Source organism: Garra rufa, chromosome 18 (assembly GCF_049309525.1).
Source record: "Garra rufa chromosome 18, GarRuf1.0, whole genome shotgun sequence".
Classification (NCBI taxonomy): Eukaryota; Metazoa; Chordata; class Actinopteri; order Cypriniformes; family Cyprinidae; genus Garra; species Garra rufa.
This window is the reverse complement of record NC_133378.1, coordinates 31,644,873-31,671,808: the sequence shown is the minus strand read 5'-3', so window position 1 is coordinate 31,671,808 and position 26,936 is coordinate 31,644,873. Positions and strand designations below refer to the sequence as shown.

Genomic DNA, 26,936 nt, shown 5'->3' with positions numbered 1-26,936 from the left:
GTACATCTGTACAGTAGACCCTGAAGGCAAAAAAGAGCTGCAAATAACCTGTCATTCATCCTCATTTCAGACAAACACCTTCACTCAAGCTAATAACGCGAATCCGAACGGCCATTGTTTGAAATGACTGTTTAAATGACGGTTATTGACTCCGATAATGAATGCGGTGAGATCTGTGCAAGAAATTTGTACTCAAAGGCAAAAATGAGTGTTTATAGAACAATCCACCCAATCATGCTAATTATCCTCGATGTCAATTTGAAAGCTATTGTCAGATTTTGGATTTGGATAATGTGTAAGCCATTCAAAATGTATTTTAAACTAATAAAATAAAAGAGCAACCACAAAGGTTTAATACAGAGATTTATCCATCTAGCTAATCAATCTGGCTGTCAAGTTAACAAAAGATTGAGTAGCTACTTCTCACATAGAATTTATTACAATTTATTTTATTACAATGAGTTATCATCTCACAATTTTGAGAAAAAATGTCATATTTATACTCATATTTGTGAGAAAGAAGTCAGAATAGCGGGGCATAAATTCGCAATTGCAAGAAATATAGTCAGAATGGCCAGATATAAACTCATAATTCTGACTTTTTTTCTTGCAAATGTGAGTTTGTATCTTGCAATTCTGGCTTTTTTTTGCAATTGTGAGTTTATATCTTGCAATTATGACTTTTTTCTCAGAGTTGTGAAATATAAACAACTGCAAGTTACAAAGTCCAATTGTGAGGGAAAAAACTGATATGTTCTCAGTATTTTGAGTTTATCTCTCACAATTTTGACTTAATAACTCGCATTTGTGTGTTATAAAGTCTGCAAAACTTGCATATAAATTCTGAGGGTTTTTTGCAATCGTGAGTTTATATCTCACAATTACGATTTTCTTAGAATTCTGAAATATCAACTCACAATTTCAAGTTATAAAGTGCAATTCTGAGGGGAAAAAAAGACTGATATGCTCTCAGAATTTCAAGTTTATATCTCACAATTCTGACTTATAATAATAATAATTCACAATTGTTATAAAGTCTGAATTTATATGGAAGTTTATATTTTGCAGTTCTTTTGTTTTTTTGTTTTTCTTTGAGTTTTTTTCTTGCAATTGTGAGTTTACATTTCACAATTCCGAGAAAAAAAAAAGTCATAAATGCTAGATATAAATTCACAGTTGCAAGTCATAAAGTCCAATTCTGAGGGGAAAAGAAAGACTGATGTGTTCTCGCATATAATTTTTTTTTCTTGCAATTGCATGTTTATATCACACAATTCTGAGAAAAAGTCAGAACTGTAAGTTTATATTTGCAATTCTGAGTTTATATCTCACAATTCTGACTTAATAACTTGCACTTGTGTTATAAAGTCTGCGAAATATAAACTTGCATTTAAATTCTGAGGGTTTTTTTTGCAATTGTGAGTTTATATCTCACAATTATGATTTTCTTCTTAGAATTCTGAAATATCAACTCACAATTTCAAGTTATAAAGTCCAATTCTGAGTTGAAAAAAGACTGATATGCTCTCAGAATTTCGAGTTTATATCTCACAATTCTGACAAAACTCACAATTGTGTGTTATAAAGTCAAAACTGCAAAATATAAACTCACATATAAATTCTGAGTTTTTTTCTTGCAATTGTGAGTTTATATTTTACAATTCTGAGAAAAAAGTCATAAATGCTAGATATAAACTCACAATTGCAAGTCATAAAGTCCAGTTCTGAGGGGAAAAGAAAGACTGATGTGTTCTTGCAATTGCATGTTTATATCACACGATTTTGAGAAAAAGTCAGAACTGCAAGTTTATATTTGCAATTCTGAGTTTATAACTCACAATTCTGAGAAAAAAAAAAGTCAGAATTGCAAGATGTAAACTCACATTTGAAAGAAAAAAGTCACAATTACCTTTTTTGAAAAATTTTAATCTGTGGCCAAAACGGCTTTCATAGAATCAGATAATGTATGAGGTAAAATAAGATAAAATAATTTTATTTCAAGATTTAATTATGTATTGGGTGTTAAACATAAACATAATCTGAAGCAAACAAGTGAGTTACTTCACAAAAATGTATTGACTACTTATGGCTTGACTGATTTGTGGAAAGAACTGTGTTCAAAACATATCCTAAACCAACAAACCAGGGCTTTAGAGTGCAATTTATCCAATCAAGCTAATTACTTTGGCCGTCAAGCTGACGAGAGCTTGGCTAGTCAGGTGTCATGTTGAATATCACCGGACTGATTAAGCAAAGTGAATCCATGCATCCACCAGCTTCAGCACAACTGCGGCTTTCAGACGATCTGACATCCTGCTTAATTGAAAGGCGATTTAAAGGCTCAATCCGGCTTAGGTTTCACTTGCGAGTTCAATTAAATCATCAACGATTGCCATCATTCTGACACAGGGCAGAGATACACCAATCCGTCGATTCCTTTTCAAGCAGGGCTGTACGTCTTATCGTTGTTCGGGAAAAAACAGACGTGGTCGAAAGGAGTAGGGCGCAGGAAATAAACTTCCATCAATAGCACATCTGCACCGCCACGTATCAGATCCCGTATTTTTATCAGCCACCGAAACCGTTTTTTGTTTTAATTACCCCGCGAAAAGGACGAACGACTACTGTAGTCACATTCTTTGCTCCGGCAGATAAGAAACTCTTCTTTAATTTAAAATAAACTGCCTTCATCAAGAACGGCAAAGGCTTCTGATAGAGCAGAGGGTTTATTAAAGCAGCCTGAAGCAGAAAATTGGCTTGCTCAAACCCGGGCTGAACTGAATTGAACCAAATTGAAGGTGAGGTCTTTAATAAAAATATTAGCTGAGCTGCTTACGAACCGCTCTGCTTTGAAGAGCACAAGCCGGCCCTGTTTAAGGGACGCTCATTTCCTCATTTCACATCTGTAAATAAATAACACAGCGCTTAAAGATTAAATGTTAATTACCAGAATTTCGTCTATTATTTGTAATCTCCTTAACGGAGCAGAGTGCTACAGAACAAAGCGCGACTTCAGAAACCTTTCCGAGGCGGAAACGCACAAAGCGCAATTCAAAAATATGGAAATGAAATGCAAAGAAAAAAGCAACTACAAAAGATTAAATTAGCTTAAAACACATTCTGTGTGTAGGAGCATGTGCTCGTAACTTGAAGAGACAAGCTCATTATTCTGATGCTAAGGAGCCGCGCTAGCTGAAAATTGCTAGATACCAAAGACCGCACAGAGGTTTAGCTTCCGCTCGCTCATTAATTATTTCCAATCAGCTCTTGTTGATAAGAGAAAACAAGACTTTGGAATTACCGCACTACGGAAATCTCTGCGAGCCGCGACTCCAACTCGGATTACCGTCTGAATGCTCGAGAAAGCCAGATAAACAAATAATAGCTAGAGGAGAACACAAAACACAAAATCAAACTTGATATAACACGTAGGTCATGAGGCTTTATCAGCTCAGAGTTCGGCTCGACATGTTTTCCGAATCGAGGGGCTAAAATTAACTAGATTAGAGCGCCGTTGCCTTGACCTCGCTCGAGCTCAGCTGGCAGATGAGAACCTCGTCTTATCTCGTCGACTCTCCTTCCAGGGGCTCGCTCGCACTCTGACAGCTTTTCAATTGACTGAGCTCGGGCTTCCTCTCCGCCTCGACCGCATCCCTCCACCCTCCCGTCCAATCTCACCTGTAGGGGCCGGCGTTTTTTCGCAGCGATGGGCCCCACTTAAACTTGACAGGGCGAGAGGAGGATGGGAGGAAGAAAGAGATAAAGAGAGAGAGGAGAAAAGAGGAGAAGTGCTCAGAGGGATCTGACAAAGCTGATAATTACTCCTGTAGCCGGGGTCCGCGTTTGCTAGACCGCCCGGGCCAGAGTTCTGCACCTCTCTCCGGGATACCAGTCTCTGAAGTGCTGAGGAGTCACTTCTCTCGCCTCTAGTCAATCGGCGCGTGGAACTCAACGGTCACGCACGCTTCTGTAACCTTCGGCCTGCCGCGTGGAGACAGGTGTAGAGAGGAGATGTTACTCTGGTGTGACAAGGTGAGGGGTTGTTGGGTGCAGGAGCTGTCTGACGTGTCCTCAAGGCAGGAGGTCACAAAGCAACAGTGCAGAACTCTCTAAAAATCACACACCCGCACTTTAATCCAACTTTTGGTACAAATGGAGTTTTCCACTCATGCTCCTACACACACTCCTATGGGTCGTTCTAAACAATTGGTTCTAAGTCAGAGTTGGAAACATCTTTTTCCACAAGGTACACATTTCTAGTTATTGTGCAGCTAATACTCATTGTATTTTCAGAACGTTTTGGAATATTTGTCCTCTTCCCAAATTTGTCACTACCGAAAAGTAATATATAATTTAATAAGAAGGGTTATATTGATCTATTAAGATTTCGCTTACAACTTCCCTATAAATATATATTTTTTCTATTTTATTAATCTGTTTTCAGAGGTAAATCAATACCAGTTACATTTTTAACACAATTTCAAGTGTGATTTATGAGATTTGTTGTATTTTGAATCAATTTTTTTTAAAGGTAAAAAGTTGATCACAACGATTTTAAACTTAAAGGGGTCATTGGATGCAAAACTAACTTTTAGATGTTGTTTGAACATGAATGTGTGTTGGCAGTTTGTGTACACAACCACCCTACAATGACAAAAATCCACCCAGTGGTATTTTTTTCATCTTTAAAAGTTTTATCCCCTTTTTAAAATCGGGTCACTCTTAGCTTCTTGTCGGTGTGACGAAACAGTTGATCTACATGAGCGTCTTACCTTAGACCCACCCTCACCGAGCTGAAACAGTCCGAATACGATCGCCATTGTGTGACTCAGGTGCAGGGGAAGACTCTAATCGAGGGATTGAGGTGTTCTGTTGTTGGATGTAATAATGAACATAGCAGTAGTTATTTACTCCCGACATCTGAGCCGCTTAAGAGGCAGAGGACAACGTTACTTTCATTTTTAAAAGGAAAGCGCCGATCCCGATCGACATATGCCTCTATGTTGGTTTGAATCATTCGTGACGCAGCTTCACCCACAGCAGAAGTGAGTATAAGGGTTTTTTATGCACCTTTGCAAATGGCCTTTCTTAATAATATGCTTGTTGGCAAGGTCGCCATAAACGCAGCTAAATGCAGCTAAACGCGGCTAAAGTAAACATTACAGCTCATAATCCCACAGCAAAGAGTGGCGGGGCGAGCAGAGCTCATTTGCATTTAAAGGGCCCATGTAATAAAATGGGCTGACATTTTGCAGAGCTGATTTTGACAAGGTAAAAGGGTGTTTTTTTTACACTATTATTGAGATTTTTTTTTACCAAAGTATATTATAGACTTTTCATGAAGACCCTAAAGAATCATATGAACTTGTGGAAAATGGGCATCCGATGACCCCTTTAAGGATTCATTAGTTTGAATATGCATTAAACAAAACAATATCATAACAATTTAGCTGATAGTTCAATATACTTGATACCCATGATTTTCGGTGGTGACAGTCAGTGTTGGGGAAAGTTACTTTTAAAAGTAATGCATTACAATATTGAGTTACACACAAAAAATAACTAATTACGTTACTTAGTTACCTTTTATGGAAAGTAATGCATTACGTTACTTTTGTGTTACTTTTAAATCTTATTTGTTTTTAATATAAAAAGTTCTATTTTTGGCAAATGTAAAACCCTTTCATATCAAAAGCCTCAGGCTGAAGGAAAAATAATTTCACATCTGTAAAGTAGACCACAAAATAAGATTTTTATTTTATATAGTATGGTTGCATTGGATCATTAAAGGTCAGAAGCAAAGACACTGGTTTATACAATGGGATTAAATACGTTTAAAAAATTGTATTACTTAACATATTTAATTATTACAGGTTTGCATCATATTCTGAGTAGCATTTCATTGTTTTTATTCATTTTGAGGAATACTGAATCAGTTTTTTGTAAGGTAAATTAATGCATGTTCACATTTATTCTAGAACTAAAGTAACATCCTGATTTCTCAACGAAGATGGCACTATCTAAACTTTACGAAATGTTAAAGTGACAATAGTGACAATTTTAGATACTTTTGAACCTAGCTCAAAGCTGCTAATTAGCACATGGTTAGCTAGCGCCGTTCTGAACATAAATGTTATGGAATAATAGGCTTGGGCGGTAATACGGTAATATGGTATACCGCGGGATCTAAAAATAGCAACGGTATCAGTTTCAATACCGTTATTCCGTCATAAAAAACAATGCACTTATATAGGAGACAAGGATTAAATATTAAATATAATTTATTTAATGCCTAAAAATGCGTATGCGTGGTTGTCATCACGTGACAGCGTGGAGGAGAAAGAGAGAGGTAGGGAAAGATGGCGAGTCGCGCACCAAGTGACCTGGTCTCGAAAAAGAACACAACTTCTGCAGTTTGGCAGTATTTCGGGTTTTGACCGAACAAGAAGGGAGAGGTGGTAAATACGGACAAGGCAATTTGCAAATTGTGCAACAAAAAGGTGACCACGAGAGATGGAAATACCTTGAACCTGAGGTCGCATATACGAAACCACCATCCACTCACTGCTGCGAGGATGGACCCGAGTTCACTCAGTGCGAGTGAGTTCACTCAGGAGACAAGGATCCACTTCTCTGGTGGAAAAATGCTGCGTTTTCCCCAGATGTCGCGAGTGGCACGAAAGTACCTGTGCGTCTGTGCCACAAGCACACCATCCAGTGTTGCCAACTTTTTTCAATGGAAAGTAGCTAAACCCCGCTTGAAAAGTCGCCAAATGTCGCTAAATGACGTCATACACTCATTAGCATATTAGTGACGTCAGTACGTCGTACTGTCTTGCGTCTCTGTGCTGGCATACTGCTATTTAATGCAGCCAAATTCAATAAAACTGTTTTCATTTATATATTTCATAGATATATTGATATATTTTACGGTTTCTTTTGTCAGACAACGCGGTAAGTATAAAATAGTGACTGAAACGTGGCCCATTTGTACTACATAACCAGCTCTCGAAGATTTTAATCTACACTAAAATCGGGATTCATAATCACACGACATTGTCTAATAAAATCAAATACACATACGATTAAGACAACAGCTGTGCTGTGATTTCGCCTATACTTGCATGTAAAATAGAGTTAAACGCATCAGAATATCTTTTTTTATTTGAAAATGCTGCTTCTCTGCCGCTCACTGAACAGAGCAGACGCAGATAGAGAGAGAGGGTGAGCGCGCGCGCGCTGGGAAAGCACGACTTGCGTTCGCGCGGCAGTAACAGAGAGTCTCATAAACTAAATTAAGGTTTGTCCAAGAAGTCGCTAGATTTGTCGCTAGGCGCTTTTTTGAAAAAAAGTCGCTAAGGGGGTCTGAAAAGTCGCCAAGTTGGCAACACTGACACCATCGGAGCGGGTTTTCAGCACTGCAGGTAAAGTTGTCGGTCCACAACGTGCCCTGTTAAAGCCGGACAAAGTAAACATGCTGTTTTTTCTAGCGAAAAATCTTGACTAGATTGATGCCACTTGTCATTCGTTCCTATTCGCACTGTTTATTTTTATTTATTTAATTGATTCAGGTATTATTATTTGGTTTATGTTAAAAACAATATTGGAAAGAAGACTGGAAAGCAGAAGTTTTTGTTTAGGACTATTGCTTCGCAATACTTTTTATAATATGGATGATGCTTATGTTAATTCAACTCTGGCTGACTGTTGTGGGTCTATTAGCACTTTTTTATAAGCTGCTCTTCTTTGTTATTAAAAGTTGTTCAGGCGGTGTGATTTAATTTAATTGATTTGTTGTGTGCGTCTCTGCGCGAAAACTGGATGTTTATGCTCATTTAATTCTGTTTGTATTTGCACTTTTTTATAAACTGCTATTTGTTGCTAATAAAAGTTGTTAATATTGTTGTGCATGTTATTTTATTATTGTTTCAGTAATAGTGTATGGTATTCAGTTTCTGAACGGTTTAGGCACAAGCCAACAGTTTGGTGATGCTGTCTGAGCCTTACGTCATAATTTTTTTTATTATTCACGGTAATACCGTATACCGAGGTGAAATAGGGAAGAGGTTTGACGGTATCAAAATCTGTATACCACCCAAGCCTATGGAATAACTCCAAAAAAAGTGTTTAATCTTAGAAAAATTATGTTCGGTAGCGACATTCTGTAAAGTTACACACAGATTTTTCAGAATTTTGAACACATTTACCTTAAAATCATGGGGTCTATCTAGCTATAAGAGAGAGGGACACATAAATATTTCCTGATCATAAATGTAGGGGTGTAGTTAAAATCAGTCTCAAACAATGGACTTAAACATACACTGTTTCGGTATAGTGATTAAGTTTCATAATTTACACAGAAAATATAAAACAAAAAAGATATTTCAAAAACAGCAATGGAATAAAATGCAAAAATTATTTCAATATTTTCATAAGTTGAAATGTAGGGGTTAGGGCTTGGAACAGCCACCTCCCAATTGCAATGACCCACTAAATGATGATTTTATATATGCTAAGCTTACAGATATTTTAAATATTATTGTGGGTTTCAATAAATAATAAAAGGATCTTAGTAAACATCTAAGATGCTTTTGTGTTTTTTTTTTTTTTTGGTTGTGGGACAGCAGTTTGCACCAATTCTGTAGAATGGACCATATGCGTGTGTGTGTGTCTGTGTCTAGAGTAAAACAATGAGTCTGTACAACAATAAAACTGAAAACATGGTCACAAAGCAGTGATTTTCTCTGTGTAAATTCTTTCACAAGCATTACTTCTTTCAGATACAAACTTTTAGTTAAAACACAAATCTCACTAGGCCACAGCACCCCCAATTGCAAAAGAAAAACTTCAGATAAAAGTCTAAAATTCCAATGCAAAACTCTCAAAGCGAATCAACTGCAAAAAGTACATAAATCACCCATGACGATGACTCATCATGGTCAAATAAAGTTTTTCATTCATCTGAATAAATGAAGCAAGGAGAGCATGGTGAGAAGAGAATGCCACAAGATAATTATCATCAAAATTCAAACCAGAAACCTCTGGCATGTGTGAAAAAATATTTCTTCTGAGGAAAAAAAAAACCCTGCTGGTTTTTACTTTTATTTGGGTTGCACAAGACTTATGAACATGTACTGTTGTGTGGCTGTGCTACAGCAAGACTCATGACCCACAGTCTAGTCGTCCCACACTTCCACCCACCCTTCCAGCCAACAGCTCCTCTAATGAGGGCCTTTCCTCTGAGAGACCGCAAACAACATCCATCGCAAAAGAAAAAAATATATAACAACAACAAATGCCTGGCTAAGGCTATATAATTGGCTGCCATAGAGCAGGGAAGTGTACTGGGAAAGGAGACCAACTATGACGCTGACCAGATGCATTTCTCACTCTTCTTTTTCTTTGCTCCATTCTCTTAAAGAGATAGTTCGCCTAAAAATAAAAAGTGTGTCACTATTTACTCACACCTCAAAACTGTATGCTATTTTTTTTTCTGTGGAACACAAAAATATGTCAGAATGCCAGCTCCTGCGTCAGCAGCACCACATGCATGTGTTGTGGTACTCTTGTGTTGAAGACTGACACAGAAAGAAGAAATTGTTGAATAAAGTCGCTATTTTTGTTTTCTCCGCACACAGACAGTATTCTCGTAGCTTCATATAGATTGAACCACTGATGTCACATGGACTATTTTATCGATGTCCTTACTACCTTTCTGGGCCTTGAACATTTTGCTGTCTATGTTGGGTTAGAAAGCTCTCAGATTTTATCCAAAATATTTTAATTTGCGTTCTGAAGATGAACAAAGGTTTTACAGGTTTGGAACAACACAAGAGTGAGTAATTAATGACAGAATTAATGTCATTTTATAATATAACAAAATTTTGATTTTGGTTTTTAATTTATCCCAGACATTTCTATGTGGGATTTATTCGCTTAGAATAACCTACAATTTCATGCAGTGAACCTCAGCATTAGCAAACATCTTATGGTGCACCCAATCCACCCTTCCTGATCTCCGCTGCCTAGTCTATATTCCTGACTGACAGGTCCAGCTGAGTTTCTTAACAGCCCTGTAGGTTCGGTAGTTCGCCTTGGCTGGATCGCAGTTCCTCAGCAGGCGTTTTCAATTTGAGTTATCAGATCCACCGCACTACTCGTCTGGGAACGGGGCAGGATGGCCGCGGGGCCGTGGCTGTCTCACAGCTCCGTGTTGGAGAGGCGAGCGTCAGAGGGATCCTGAACCGCTAGAGGCTTGTGAGGCGGGTGGGGATTAAACGCCGGCCTTGTCATGCTCCAGGAGTCGGGGGTCTGGAGGCTGCCGTAGCCCCAGGGATTAAAACTAGGATTAAAACATCAGCTCCACGCAGGTAGAAAAGCAAAAATGCTTGCTAAAGCTCTCCGAAATATAACTGCCAACAAGTGGATTGGAAGAGCAGAACAAGCTGTACGTAAGATAGCGCAGAAACTATGAAAGAAGGGATTAGCAATTCCTAATCTTTCAAATTTTAACTCAACTGGAAATCAATTTTTTCTTTTTTCAACTCATTTTTTCTGGTCTTTTTGTGTACAATTCATTAGTGCATCTTATTTCAGTTGATTAACTGATCGATTATAATTTAGTACCATGCCAGCTGTCACGGCTACAGTTGAAGTCAAAAGTTTACAAAATTCTGCAAAATGTTTTTTTTTTTGTTTGTTTAATGATAGTTAAACAGAAAAACAGAAAAATCCCTCAGGTCCCACAAATTCTTTGGTTTTTCAGCATTTCTGTGTATTTGAACTCTGTCCAACAATCAGTGTTTGTGATCCATCTTTTCACACTAAGGACAACTGAGAGACTCATATACAACTATTACAGAAGGTTCAAAAACTCACTGATGCTTTAGAAGGAAAAACGACGCATTAAGAGCTGGGGTTGAAAACTTTTGAACAGAATGAAGATGTGTGCATTTCTCTTATTTTGCCTAAATATCACAGTTCTTTTCATTTAGTACTGCCCTTCAGAAGCTACAGGAGATACTTACATGTTTCCCAAAAGACAAAATAAGTTCAATTTACCCTGATCTTTAAATTCCAAAAGTTTTCACCCCCGGCTCCTAATGCATTGTGTTTCCTTCTGAAGCATCAGTGAGTGTTTGAACCTTCTGTAATAGTTGCATATGAGTCCCTCAGTTGTCCTCAGTGTAAAAAGATAGATCTTAAAATCATACAATCATTTTTGAAAATGGTTCAAATACACAAAAATGCTGAAAAAACAAAGAATTTGTAGGACCTGAAGGATTTTTCTGAAGAACAGCGGGCAGTTTAACTGTTCAGGACAAATAAGGGACTCATGAACAACTACCACTAAAAAAAAAAATAAACAGCTGTGGATCATTCAGGTAACAAAACAGTATTAAGAATCAAGTGTATGTAAACTTTCAAATAGGGTAATTTTGATAAATTCAACTATTATTTTCTCGTGGATGATTTTTTTATGTGAAATGTCTTATTCAGGTCAGTACTAAAATAACGTGCATTTTGTATGACCCATCTTATTTTGGTAATACAATTAACATTTTGCAGATTCTGACAGGTGTATTTAAACTTTTGACTTCAACTGTATATTCATGGCCAGAACCAAGTAGTAAAAAAGCCATTGCAAGAGAAGTTTGATGTTCTAAATCTGTGATTTCTTGAATATAGCAAGTTTACAATCATTCATTCAAGTGCACCAAAAAAGCTGGTTGTCCACAAATGCATGGGAAGACAGGATAATGCAGAAACTCTCAATGGGGAATCTTTAAAAAATAAAAATAAAAGCTGGTCTGACTGAAAATCTATTCATAAAAGTCAACTCAAAAATAAAGAGAAGTTTAAGACATCACAGTCCATCTCTGGCATAAGGGACATAAAGGAGTCTCTTTATGCATTAATTTGGGTGCAGCGATTTTCAAAATGGACCTAACATTTTCCACCAACCTCTGGATTGATTTGAATGTGGACTTCTGAATCTTTCACCAAAAAATCTGCAACAACCTTTCATTGGACTTTAAATCTCCTTATGTGTCAATCTTTCAATTCCAGCCATCTGGCTCTATTCTGTCCCAAAAAGCCCACTTTTTTCTTCTCGTTTTACTCAAAAAAAAAACATGTCATTACAAAAGTAAAAAGGATTGCGAACACCACTTCATGTCGACTTTAAAGAGACGCTTCAGTCTGCGTTCGGCTCGGCTGTTTTAGTAAAAGAACAAGGTCATACACTACCGACAAAGACACACAGAAACTCAAGTAGTCATGTACAGATGTTCTTCTGTGCTCTGATTGGCAGATGAGACGTCCCCAGGGGGAAGCTCATTACCCAGGTGCCAACATCGTTTGTATAACCTCAAAGCACTCGCCTTTTTGCCATCATTACACCTACGACTGGCACTCGCCGACAGCTGGTACAAAACCTGTGAGACTCGAGTGGGACAGGAGAGGAAACAAGCTAACACAAACACTTACACACGTAAATCACGCACACTCGATCTGACGATCTGAGCTCTATGGCGTGTTGCCGCGCTACACGATACCTCGCACACTGGGACGGCCTTGTGAGATTATCGTTTCAAATCCCTCTTTAAATCTAGCACAAAGCATGCTGGGAGAGAATTAGTCACAAGCCATCTGCAGGTTTAACGGTCAAAAGTGTTATTTTTGTATTGTCAAACATAAATGTATTTTTAAGAGTCGTCTGGTGAATTCAGGATTGAAATGTTTTGAATGATTGCCCTCCTTTCTAAAACATTAGCTAACGCACAAAAGTACCCACGGTGCTTTGTTCTGTGGGGGGTTTGGATGAACAGCCAGACTTAACAGAACGGTTTCAAAAGAAAAATGGCTTTCAAAAATATCCATAGAGCAAGTTATCTGTATGTGCAAACCATTCAAAACAGACCAACCACTTGCTCTGGGGTTGATCAAAAATATATGTGGATTCTCTATAAAGACATCCACCAATTAAACCTGCTGTTTTCATGAAAACAGGATTGAATTAAACAGAAAAACTGCTGAATTCTAGGTAAATTTGCTGTCCATAAAATGACAAAACAATGAAGGACTATTTAAGGGTTAGTACATCCAAAAATGAAAATGGAAATTCTGTCATTATTCACTCATCCATTTTGTTCCAAACCTGTAAGACAGGGCTATTCAATTAGATACATTTGAGGGCCGGATTATCGAACTGGAAATTTGAAGCGGGCCAAGACAATTACATTGAAATTCACTAAAATTAAATAAATATTACAAACACCAACATCTATAAATAATGCTGTCTGTCAATCAATTGAAAAAATAAATAAAAATCACATTTTTTTCTATTAATCATGAATAATCGCATATTTATATATTTATACTGTCATAATTTCACAATGAATCTCCAAATTAAGGTAGAAACAACAAAGTATTTCAAAATATGTGTTTAATAGCATCTTTTTACCAAGTAGCCTATTATTAATGAAGTATTGATATCAATATTACTGGTGTCTCTATTAAATTAATTTTCTCTCAGTTTTACATATTAATTATGTCCATTCAACATTACAGTAAAATTGGAAGCCCAACATTTAATAGGCTCTGAAATATATAACAGCTTTTAATTTAGGTGATTTTAAAACGATCTTTACATAAACTATAAATTGTATATGCAAAAAATATACAGATTTATAATCGTAATTTTATGTTTTTAATTTTAAATTTGTGTTTGTTTAACACAAAGTATATTTTGTCCATCAAAATAACATTCAAATTGGATCATAAGAGCTATAAAGTGCTTAAAATGGTTTTGGAAAATGCTTGAAAGTCATTGAAAAGTGCTTGAATTTCTCTCTCAAAAGGTTGTACAAACCCTGAAATTAATACATTCGACTTTGCTTAAGTTGGTGTGACTTCTAGTTGTTTGACCCACATCAGCGCTGTTAATAACATAATTCTGAGCAGAATTTGAATGATTCTCACTGATCTTTCAACAACCTTAATTTATTCTGGGCGAAATCAAACACTTTTCACTGGATCTCGCACTGTGCAGTAACAGAGTCGCTAAATCAACTTTGGTTCCCGAGGCTGTTCTGAGCTTGGACAATTGTTTTGGCGTTGCGGTCGGAGCTGATAAACGGTCCGCGCTGCGCAACTCAAACGTGGCGCTTTTTGGTTTCTCTTTCGCTTTGTTTGCCGTTTAATGTTTCTCATTTGAAACAGAAATAGCAGCGTGTATGAGTTGAATAACGCAATGGTCGCGCCTTTGCGACCGCTCACAAAATTTAGTCGCACCGGCAGAAAAAATGCGACCATTTGGTCGCAGTCTGGAGCCCTACCAGCGCTTGTCAAATCTGCCGTCTATTGATGTTGCGATCTCCGGTAGATTGTTGTGGTTCTTGGCTCTCTCGCTTTTCTTTTTTGGCTGGCCCGCCGCCTAGTGGACAAACTAATTAGTGCAAAAACCATTCAAGCCACCTGCTGCTCCCTCGGGCCGGACGAAGATGATTGGCGGGCCGCATTTGGCCCGCGGGCCGCCAATTGAATAGCCCTGCTGTAAGACCTTTGCTCATCTTCAGAACACAAATTAAGATATTTTTGATGAAATACGAAAGCTTTTTGACCCTGCATAGACAGCAATGCAACTGACATGTTCAAGGCCCAGAAAGGTAGTAAGGCCATTGTTAAAATAGTCCATGTTACATCAGTGGTTGAACCGTAATGTTATGAAGCTACAAGAATACTTTTTGTGTGCAACGAAAACAAAAATAATGACTTTATTCAACAATTTCTTCTTATCTGTGTCCGTCTTCAACGCACGTTTAGTGACAGTGGTGTAACTGGTTTGAAACCACATAAGGGTGAGTAACCGAGTGAAAAAGAGTGAGCAACACATTGAAAGAATGGCCAGAAAGGGGTAGAGACGGAGTATTGTGGTAGAGACAGAAGAAACAGGGAAAAGAGAGATGTGATTTAAAAAATTGTGAAAGATCCTCAGCCTCAGTGAATGGCGAGCAGCTCTGGGCGGCGGTGGGGTCATGGCGAGCTACAAACAATCTGCATTAATTACAGCAGCTGGAGATTCATTCAAACCCAGAGAGAACAAAATGCCTGTGTCTCCTGCATAGGAGAAAAGAAATTGGCTTTAATGAATCTCAAATGCAATTCACCCTCAACAATTCTAGGCTCCGGCTTCAGAGAGGTGGGAGAAAGACAGATAGCAACCACAACATAAAGCTGATAGCATAATAATAATCGATGTTTGGGGGGAGGGCTTCTCGGATGTTGCATTTACATTAATGAGAATCTGCCCGTCCATCCTGGCATGTTCTGTTCCTTTCACATGCACTTACTTTCATTCTACCATTTGCAGAGAAGGGACAGAAATGACCTATCTCCATAGAAACCAGGCCATCTTCCTTTGAAAGCAACGGAGCAAGGCTATGACGGTGCCTCGCTTTTGACCCTATCATCAATTATAGACTATTTCAGGGAGTAAACTAGGAGACCGCAGAAAGGCTTACCTTGCTGCCAACATGATCATTAATTTAATGAAACATCTTCAAGGCACTAAAAAATCTCATCTCTATTCAAGAAAGTCAAGGTTATTATGAGGCTGTTATCTACCGGAACAAAATAAGCACTTTTTATTTTCAGGTGTGTTTGTTTAGTAACTGTTTAGTAACTTTTTGAACTAGGAACCTGAAACTTAGTTTACTTTTACTTGAAGTCATTCCTTATAGGATAACTATTGCCAAAATGCAACCTGGGCTGTTTTTTTTTTATTGTAAATGAGACAAACTTATATCTAAAAGCATAATTACAACAAACGAGCCGTTTTTGAGATTGACCGTGATTTCGTTTTGTGGTCAATGGCCGGTGAATGGGAGTACTAGGGGCATAACTTTGAGCGCATCAAAATCGATATTTTTACAACACTAAGAAGGCTCGACACACCATGAAACTTTGCTCGAAGTATCGCCTGGGTCTCTACACATGAACTCAAGCATTGAGAACATTGTTTGTGTACACAGATTTTACTAAAAAGAAAGGTTTTGAACAACTCACTTACACTGTTTGGGTTTCCGCTCGCAGCCATCTTGCCAGTCAAGAAGTGTCGATCTCCGAACATTTCATATATGAGGCTCTTTTTACAACTAGAAGGTTAATATTGTTTTTCACTTGCGACAAAACAACGAATTAGCCGTGCATTTATATGGAAATATGCTTTAGGAGCTATCCATTTTTACTCTCCTCACTATTACGTCGCATTCGGAGATCGACACTTCTTGACTGGCAAGATGGCTGCGAGCAAAAACCCAAACAGTGTAAGTGAGTTGTTCAAAACCTTTCTTTTTTGTAAACTCTGTGTACACATACGATGTTCTCAATGCTTGAGTTCATGTGTAGAGACCCAGGCGATACTTCGAGCAAAGTTTCATGGTGTGTCGAGCCTTCTTAGTGTTGTAAAAATATCGATTTTGATGCGCTCAAAGTTATGCCCCTAGTACTCCCATTCACCGGCCATTGACTACAAAACGAAATCACAGTCATCTCAAAAATGGCTTGTTTGTCATAATCATGCTTTTAGATATAAGTTACAGTAAAAGTTACAGTAAAAAAAAAAAAACAGCCCAGGTTGCATTTTGGCAATAGTTATCCTTTAAGTCTTCAAATCCGGGTGACCAATAACTCTAGCTAATTATTTAAAAAAAACAACCACTTGAAAGAAACTTCTGCTTCTTCTTAAGAAGAGACACTGCAGGTGAATAGGGTAAAAAAATTAACTAATGGTTATCGCCTGCCTTACCTAGTTGATCGATTACATTGATAATTGCAAACATTTTTTGTATTACACATTTTCTAAAATGTTAGGTTTAAATATGCAAATAGGGCATTCTTTAATGAAATATAATAATAATAATTTGAATACATTTCTAATAGGGATGCACAGAATGTTCGGCAACCGAAATTATTAATAAGCGAAAAGGCTGAATAAATTATACTGAACAATGACACGACGCAATCAAATAGAGGTGCGCACTAATGCAGCAAACATGTCGGCAGTGTGTAAGCATTTAAAACTGTCTGAGAACGATGCACAAATCATTACAAGATGCGACAGCACGAGACTGTTTAGTATCGCATCACATGCCTTCTGTGAGAAGAGAAAGGGGTGGTTGCTGCTGGTTACTGTATGATGACTGAAATCGCAAAACGGCCTCAAACCTTTAGTAAATTAACTATAGAATGTTATGTATTCTAATTAGGGGTGGGCATAGATTAATTTTTTTAATCTAGATTAATCTAGATTAAATCTTGGAATTAATCTAGATTAATCTAGATTAAAATGGCCAATTTGAATTCTGGTGAAGGCATTCAGAATATGCGTGCTACCCAAATAATGACTAAAAGTAAGTCTTCGAGAACGGGCCAGGTGGCGCATTAGATCAGGCGCTCATCTCCTGTTTCCAAAATGCATCACAAACTGCTTGACAATTGCATTTACAACATAAGTACCTATACAAACTTGTGTAACCAAGTAGGCCCCTACTTCTGCGCAAAAAGCTTGCCCCAGTAAAAAGGGTCTAGCAACGCACGCACCTGCCCTGAAGCGGCTTCATAACTGCATCCATTGCAGACTTTGCACGTCTCATTTGATGTGGTAATTTCACAGAAGTTGGAGACTCGTTCTCGCCCCCTACAGTGCAATTCGACTAGGTATACATCATCCGCGCTAAAATATCAAGGTGAAAGTCATCATATCTTGCGTAGTTTAGACCCAGCTCCCAACCCAACTTTGAGAATAGATTAACGGCGATATTTTTTTTATCGCCCGATAAGAGTCTCACGTTAACGCAGCACGTTAACGCCGATAACGGCCCACCACTAATTCTAATACACGCATGTATTGTCCAAAGCATGAGGAAAATCTACATGATGAGAATTATTCATAAATATGCTTCTGTCAGTAAAAAGTAGTACTGAGGTCTTCTTGCGGGTTTCCACCAAAATAAAATTCAACATTCATAAATGTTAGTATTGTAATTTTACTGTTGTTCTGTAAAATAAAATAGAAATAGAATCATTACAACAACTCAATTGAAACGTATATTATAACATTCTCCTTTGCTTAGCAAGGCTACATTTATTTGTACATTAAAAACACATGCCTGATTCGAGAAGGGGGGGTCTTAAAAAATGGCCAAAAAATATTATTTTACTTATTAATTTTAGCTTAATTGTGGTAAATTGAGCTTTGTTGGTAGGCTATAATGTCTACTAAAATGTTAAAAATGTTCAGTGTTAAATAAATATTTTTAAATTGTTGTTTTGTAATTGATTTTTTTCTTTGAAAAGCAAGACAAAACTGTACAAAGCAAATATTGGCTATTTAATTTATGCAATGGTGAAAAAAAACTGGCAAAATACATGGGGGAAATACGAAAAAGCGTGTTCAGTAATTCGGCCTTCGGCCCACTGTGTAATTTTGTTCGGCTTCCACTTCGGCCAAGAATTTTAATTTAATTTAATTTCTAGTACAAAAATCTAAACACTAAATGAAGTCGGTTTAAAAAATGTTTAATTGTTTAATTTTTATTGACATAACAGAGTCAAATGTTTTTCATCTCATTTGTCACTCCATTATTTAGAAAATACTTAGAGCAGACAGAAAACCATATATTTTAATTTGGGAGGGGGGGGGGGATAAAATGTATATAATCAAGCAAATTATATACAAACAAATCCCTCTTTAAAAACCTTCAGGAAACCGACAGGAATAAAAATGTAAAGTTTGGTGTGTAAAAGTGCTACTGAAGTGAAGATTTATGGTTCAGTGTAGGATAAAAAACTCATTTTGAGAAAACAGCCTTTATTGTATTGTATTTAAAAATCTATTGACGCAAATAGATAAAGTGCTATGAAAGAAACACTTATCAATGTCTTTTGGATGTTTTCTTTCCACTAGTCTGAAAAAACACTTTACGAAAAACCAAAATCTCATACTTGACCAGTGTATGAAACAGCATTTTAGCCAGCAGTGTCTCCTCTTAAGGGCTAAATCCTGACTTGAGCACAAGCAGATGTTGCTAACACTCACTTTAATCTTAAAGGAGACATCGGATGCCTATTTTCCACAAGTTGGTATGTTTCTTTAGGGTGTTCATGAAATGTCTGCTAAATACTTTGGTTGAAATTCCTCAATGGTCATGTAAAACAACAACATTCTTTTTAAAAAAGGAGTGAGTTTTTGTCATTGTAGGGTGGTTGTGTCCACACACTGCTAAGACACATTTATATGCAAACGTCAAAACGTCAAAAGTCAATTTTTAATCCAATGTCCCCTTTAAAAATGTTTGCATTATAATTAAGTGACAATTTTGTATCTCTTCTTACTTTATATTGGCTTCGCTCCTGGTTGCAGCAGTGTGGAACTGTTCAGCGGACATTTTGAAGCGTTCCTCATTCTGAAACACACACAATAAAGATACTGATTATAAAATGAACATCACCTGAATATCTTAATACACGGACTGCGAGAATGCAAGTACAGGATTATGAAATGAACACAGAGCTGAATAGAATAGAATTATTGACAACCTTATGATTAAAGATCACAGTGATTCCATACTTTTGTAGTGTAAGTATTTTTATAATGCCACAGAGGGAAAATGCATCATGAGAAGACAATTATGGCACTTTTGAAGTTGCATCAATTTATCCTGTCTTTTCATGTTTGATATTTGCACTTAAGATCTCAGTTCTCAATAACCATTAAAAATCATTCAGTTAGGTGTGAGTCACATCAAGAGACTGAACACTCTTGTATACTTGATTTCCCCTCACAGAGACATGAAACAGAAAAGAGCCAAATGATGAATGATAAAGTTGAGCAACACTACAACACTTGATTTTATCCAAACATCAAAAACGAACCAAGAGACTTGGTCTGTATCTTGAATTATTTAAATCCAGTTAATTGCTTTCAACTATCTAATGAAGATGAATGTTTGGCCGTTTAAAAACAGCAATTGTGAAGAGAACTAATATTGAAAAGTTAAATGTTTTAATGAGGGGTTCAGCACCAGTATTATAGAGAAAATGTGAGAGATTGTGATGCAATAGACATATAAAACCATTTACAATACCTACAAGAAGCCAAACCTGTTTTGAAGAAGTCATCTGTTGTTTTTTATTTGTTTTTCTTCATGATGTTTGCTTATGTTAAGACAATTTTTGTACCAAGTGTCATTTAGTCATTTATTTATTATGTAATTCTTAATTGAATAGTTCACCCAAAAATAAAAATTAGCCCATGATTTACTCACCCTCAAGCCATTCTAGGAGTATAAGACTTCCCTCTTTCAAACAAATTCAATCAGAGTTATATTAAAAAAAAATTTAATCCAAAGAACCATTTAACTGTACATACACTCTAAAAAATGCTGGGTTATTTTTTCTACCTGTTTTTTCTAAAGCGTCAACAGCGGTCCTTTAGTATGACGGAAAGCCTTTTGCCTTGCATAACATAAACTGATTTTATTCGTTAATAGTGAATTTTATTTATTTTGATGTTAAAATATGTTCTCTTGTCTCAGTACTGTTTGTTTATGGGAAGGTTATGTAGTCAGTCACAGCATCTTTCAGTTACGAGTCAAGCGCGAGGTGGCAGTCTGAGGTTCACAGTTTCCCCGCAAAACAGCAGCCCATCGCCATATCAGATTTCGGCAAATTCGGCGACGCACCAGCACAAGAATTAGCACTATGTCGGTGAAAAGGAATTACAAAGAATGGTTGAACACACTTGAATTAAAATGTTATTTTTAAATACTACATTTTTTTTTATTTCTAAACTGAGTTTAAATGCATTGCAATGGTGTAAACTTTTTTTGAATATTGAATATTGTCTTATATTTTTGTCAATGGGTGTACTTGCTTATTTATAAATGTTCATCTTTTGATTATCGCTGTTGCCTCCAGTAATTATGTTTTTTTTTTTCAGCCCAGCAACATAATAATTTTGAAACAATAGTTGGCTTAAATAACCAAGCATGTTGGGAAAAAAAAACATTTAACCCAACCAGCTGGGTCAAAATATCCCACCATGTGTTCTGTCCAATATTCACCCAGCACTGGGTTGCCAAATACCCAGCAATGGTTGTTTTATCCCAGCCTGCGAACAGCATTTTCACATTTAAGGCTTACAGATATGAATTTTACAGTCTCTCTTACAAGAACATGAAACAAATATTGATGACTCTTCCTACACATTAGAAATTTCTGTCCAAATCAAATGTTTCTAGGATGAGAAAGACACTCACCTGCAAACAACTAACTAATAACGTTGTAAACAATGTCCAGTTTCTTATACAGACTGATCGCTTTGATTCATAACACCTTAATATGTGACCCTGGACAGCAAAACCAGTCCACGTACATTTGTAGGAATAGCCAAAAATACATTGCTGAGGTGAAAATGATAAATTTTTCTTTTATGCCAAAAATCATTAGGATAATGAGTAAAACTATGAAGACATTTTGTAAATGTAAACTTTATTCGGACAACTTTAAAGGCAATTTTCTCAATCTTTTGGTTTTTTTACACCCTCAGATTCTAGATTTTCAAAAAGTTCTCGACCAAATATTGTCCTATCCTAACAAACCCTACATCAGTGGAAAGCTTATTTCTTCAGCATGTATAAATTTACAAACCTCAATTTAAAAAAATATGATCCTTATGACTGGTTTTGTGGTCCAGGGTCACATATATCGTCAAGATTAACACGTATTAATTTTGCGTTCCTGGATATGATTTTTTTTTATTCTCTAAAGCGTGCAACCGCTGACTTGCATTATATGAATCATCAAGAATCATCATTGAATCATCAAATCTTCGTTACTGTTCTACTCAAGAAAAAAAAAGTCATCTACATCTTGGATAGCCTTAGGGTGAGTAAATTAACAGCGAACATGCTTAGCATGACAGAAACACCTTTTGCTTTGCATAACATAAACTGATTTTATTCGTTAATAGTGAATTGAATTTATTTTGATGTTAAAATATGTTCTCTTGTCTCGGTACTGTTTGTTTATGAGCAGGTCAATTTGCAACTATCCCTTTAATTCTATTGGTTATTTTTAAGAATACAAACTGTCCCACCCAGACTTCCCATATCAACAGGAAATAAAATAACACCAGTAAGAGAACAGCATTCGTGAAGCCACTGACTCGCTATGGGCGGGCCAACTTTTATGGACATCGAATAGGCATTGTTGACGTGTAAATGTGGGTGGTCACGCGGTAATGTCTTCATAAAATTTCTCCATCATCAAAGGACTGAATCTCATTCTCCAGGCATCTCGAAGCTGTAGAAAGTGTTAAATAACATGTGGGCGGATCCATTATCATATGCAAAATAAAGAGTGAAAACTGTTAGGAGTATGATGCAGTTTAGCAGGATTACCGACACACTGACCCAAATACATTTCCTGAATCCCTTTATCCTTTCGTGGAGCAATCCCTGACAGATCTTCAATTCAGGGTCATTTTCATGCCAGCGGGAAACACTTAATGCTGTAAAACAAAACTAATCCTCAATAACATGCGCTCTCCTGCCAGGGCCAGTGAGCTTAGGACCCTAATTCTGTAAATGAAAAACACTCAAGTACAGATCTGAAACAACTGTTGAGGCCTTCGGATACTTTCAAAGCCTTCATAATGTTTTCCAAGTCTTCACTTCAAGATAATGATGTCTGACCATCATCACAGCTGCTATTCAGCAGTTGACACCGGATGGGTTTATGCTAGAAATGAACAAGTGACTCTAAATGAGAGCACAGAGAGGAAAGATAAGGGTTACCGAAATGAAAACCCCCTCTTGCATCCTCGCATGCATTAGCGCCGAACGGCCCTTCCTGTAGCATCGCAGCAGGAAGGGATTTGTTCGTTATAATCACGCAGCTGGCACCTGCTTTGTCATTCTCCTCTTTGCCTGGCACTGCCCGTCAGTGACACCCTCGCCTTTCAGTCACAGCCGCTGCTTTTCTAATCCAATCAGCATTTTAATCTGTATCGGGCAGCTATGCTTCGCTGCAGGGTGCATTTGCTGCAAGACTTCCTCCCAAGGATGAGCACTTCCTGTGACAGACAGGGATCAGCATTGGGGAATCAATGGACCCAAAGCGCTAACCATCCATTATGTTAGACTGTAACCCGTGTTAGTGTACTTTCAAAAACAACCTTCAATTTTAGAGCCGTGGCATAGTAGTTAGTGTACATTTCCCAGACACTCAGGCTATGTACACACTGTAAAGATTATGGAGAATGTAGGTTTGAATTCCAAAAGCAAAAAGAGCAAAAGTAACTGATAAAACACATCGGTTGAATGGTTACATTTTGTGGGATGTACTGTACACAGAATGAAGGGCATCTAGGGCATTTTGCACCAGTCAGGAGCTGTACAACCTACTCTAGTTCTGGCATAAATGGGAAAGCAATTAAATATTTGAGCTGCACCATTATATTTAAAGTATTAAAAGTATGAAAAACTATTAGTGATTGCACATACTACAGTTAGCATAAACTACAGACTACAGTTTATAAAGTTTTAAATAAGGAAGGCCTTTATTAATCCCCCACAGCCTTGTCGAGAACTTCTGATCACTTTATGATGTATGGAAGCAGCTTTTTGGGCTTCTAAATTTTAAACCCCATTCACTGCCATTTTAAAGCTTGGAAAAGTCATAAACACCTAGGATGGCTTGAGGTCCATTTTTTTTATTGAAATTACTGAATGAATAAGCTTTCCATTGATTAATGGTTTGCTAGAAAAGGCAATTTGGCGAAGATACAACTATTTGAAAATCTGGAATTTGAGGGTGCAAAAAAGTGTAAATATTGAGATAATCACCTTTAAAGTTGTCCAAATAAGCTCTTAGCAATGCATGTTACTAATAAAAAAAAATATGTTTTGAAATATTTACTACTATCTTCATAAAAACATGATCTTACATAATATCTTAATGATTTTTGGCAAAAAAGAAAAATCAATCATTTTGACCCATACAACGTATTATTGTCTATTGCTACAAACCGGGCCTAAAACTAACTTTTTGGCACACCTGCCAATGGCCAGTGATGGGATCAAATTTACTGGCTTTTTTTTTTTTCTGGCCATAAAACTCTTTGTGCAAAATTACTTGTAATGCGTTACCCTGGTCACACTGGTCGCAACTACAAAAAAAATCCTAACTAGGAATTACTAAGCAGCATACTAGTATAAATGTCCCAATTTAAGCAAGGTCTAATTGTATGGCTAATGAGTGCTAAAGATTGTGGATAACAATGTAATACTTCAAACAATAAAAACACTGTCAACAATTCCAGGATCTGTTTGCAAATATTTTAAAGACAGTCTTCTCTTAAAAACTGATTTATGACATCAAAAAGGCCTTTTTTATATCCTAAAAGCCATGTGCAGACTTCCTGTGGGTGATTAAATCACTGAATCAAGCAAGAAACATAAATATGAAAATTTGATAAGGCTGAATAAGCAGGAGCAACATAATCAGACATTTCTTCAACGCATCAGCGCTTACTTTGTGTATTAACATACCGAGATGCAACACAGCAAAAACGCATGCAAAAAAGTCCTCGTCTTGATTGTAATGCAGCTCCACCTCCCTGCTTCTCACCATTACGAAGTCAACGAGCTATTACACCCCAGCAGCCCCTGACTTCAACGTACACCCAACACAGCATGAAAAAACGGGGGAAAAAATTGATAATTCTGCTTCAGAAAAAAAATGAAATTTTAAATACATTGAAGTTAATTAATTTCAGCTTCGCCAGTGCTGCTGCCCCAGGCCAGAGAAGGCCAGAGATCTGCCGCTCTCCTCTCAGTCCAGGTGAAGCCTGCCGCAGCCGGTTAGGGAATTTCTAGAACGAGGGCTCCCGTTGACAGCACGTCAGCTCGGCTGCCAGGTTTTCAGGAGGATTATTATCTCGTACCCACGCTCAAGTGCTTCAAAGTGCTTTGCAACTAGTGACAAGGGAGAAAGAGCGAAGCGGGGGGGGGGAGGCTAAAACGGCGGGGCAATAAAAAAAATCTTGTCTAGAGAGTGCGAAGCAGCTAAGAGCGGGACGCAGACATGAGTGGAGAAGCTTTAGCGGGATTAGAAAGCGCCAGCGCTAATTCAAAACGGTGGCGGAATGCTGCTGTTTACAGCTTTTGCTTTCAGTGGTGCTAACTCACCGTCTTTGGCAGAATTTATGGATGTTAGGCGATTATGTGAGCCACCTTCAAAAAGAAGGGAGAAAAAAAACGCAACGTTTGCTGCGATAAAAGCGGCATGGAGAACGTTCCTGCGGTGGCTCGTCTGCGCTGCCGAGATAGACTTCTTCAGCTGCACCTGCCATCGACGGGGAACGGGAGAAGCGGGACGGATACGCCACACCTCTCAGAGGTCTGTCATGAAGATACCCCCCTTCTGAACCCATCCCAACCCCCCTGCTAGGGTAACAGCAGACATGCCAACTGCCTGCATTATCCTACTCCCGTGGTCTGACTGTGTCACACGGCAAGTAAAGCCTGACTGCAAACACTCTGTGCGCCTTTTATTGCCAGCTTCTGATCCCTTTGGCAAACGGCGCTTCCTTGTAATGAGGTAAATATAAATACTGGGGCATCTGACACACTGGGTTGATCCTATTTGCTATTAGACAGAAGATAGCTCGTCTGTAACCTCAATGCGTGCGAGATAGCGAGTGTGTACGCGTGTGTATAGGTGGGAGGGGGGCTCCCAATGTAGAATGTTTATTTATGATGATCGCACAGTAATTAGCACTGGGTCGCCATTAATCCTCACAGCCTGCGTCTGCCCCGAGCCAGCGACGGAGATTGACACAATGCGGACCGCCCCCTCATGCCCTGACGGAATACTTGTGGCATAAATTTAGTTAACCGCATCCATACCGCCCGTCTGAGAGCAAATGTTAGACTGTAAATCAGGGCTGTGTGCCATTAATCCTGAATTTGAATTGAATTTGAATTGAGGTAGCAAACGAGCAGCAGGACTGTAATTCGAATTTGAATGAAAGGAAGTGGAATTAAAATTAAATGACATGCAAAGAAATTCATATAGCTAATTAATCAATGAGAAAACAACTCAAGGCAATATAGACAGATGACAAAAAGATAGGTCGACAGTTAAACAGAACAGCAGACAGAACAATAGACAGACAGGGTTCCAAAGTCAAATTCAAGTATATTTCAAACACATATACAGTGAGAACGAGAGACCGACAGACAGAACGATTAGTAGACACAGAAAAAAATGAAAGATATACAGAACAGACAGAAGGACTTCTAGACAGTGAGAATAAAAGACAGAACGACAGACAAACAGTGAGAATAACAGATAGACAGACAGACCAATCAGAGACAGACAGAATATATGACAGAGACAGAATAGCAGATAGACAGACAGAACGACAGACAGACAGACAGTAGGACAGCTAGACAGTGAGAATAACAGACAGAACGACAGATAAACAGTGAGAATGACAGACAGATTGAATGACAGGCAGACAGACAGACCAATCAAAGACAAACAGAATATATGATAGAGACAGAATAGCACATAGACAGACACACAGTGAGAATGAAAGACAGACAGAATGATAATTAGACAGATAGAAAGAACGGCAGACAGAACGAATTACAGACAGACAGACCAACCAACAGATAGAATATATGAAAGACACAGAACAGCAGACAGACAGTAAGAATGACAGACAGAATGACAGGTAGTCAGATGGAAAGGACAACAGACAGACAGAATGATAGACAGACAGACAGACCAACCGAAAATGAAAGAGACAGAACACCAGACAGACAGAAAGACAGACAGACAGAAGGACAGACAGATCGAAT

The 26,936-nt window shown here is 37.7% G+C and overlaps 1 protein-coding gene across 1 annotated transcript in view; it reads right to left on the bottom strand.

Annotated features, from left to right (window-relative positions):
- The window catches only part of chchd6a (coiled-coil-helix-coiled-coil-helix domain containing 6a), a 73,586-nt gene that overhangs the window by 8,150 nt on the left and 38,500 nt on the right, over nt 1-26,936 (bottom strand). The window contains exon 8 of the mRNA XM_073822713.1: nt 19,399-19,469. Coding sequence (XP_073678814.1) covers nt 19,399-19,469 — 71 coding nt within the window. The remainder of the gene's footprint in view (nt 1-19,398; nt 19,470-26,936) is intronic.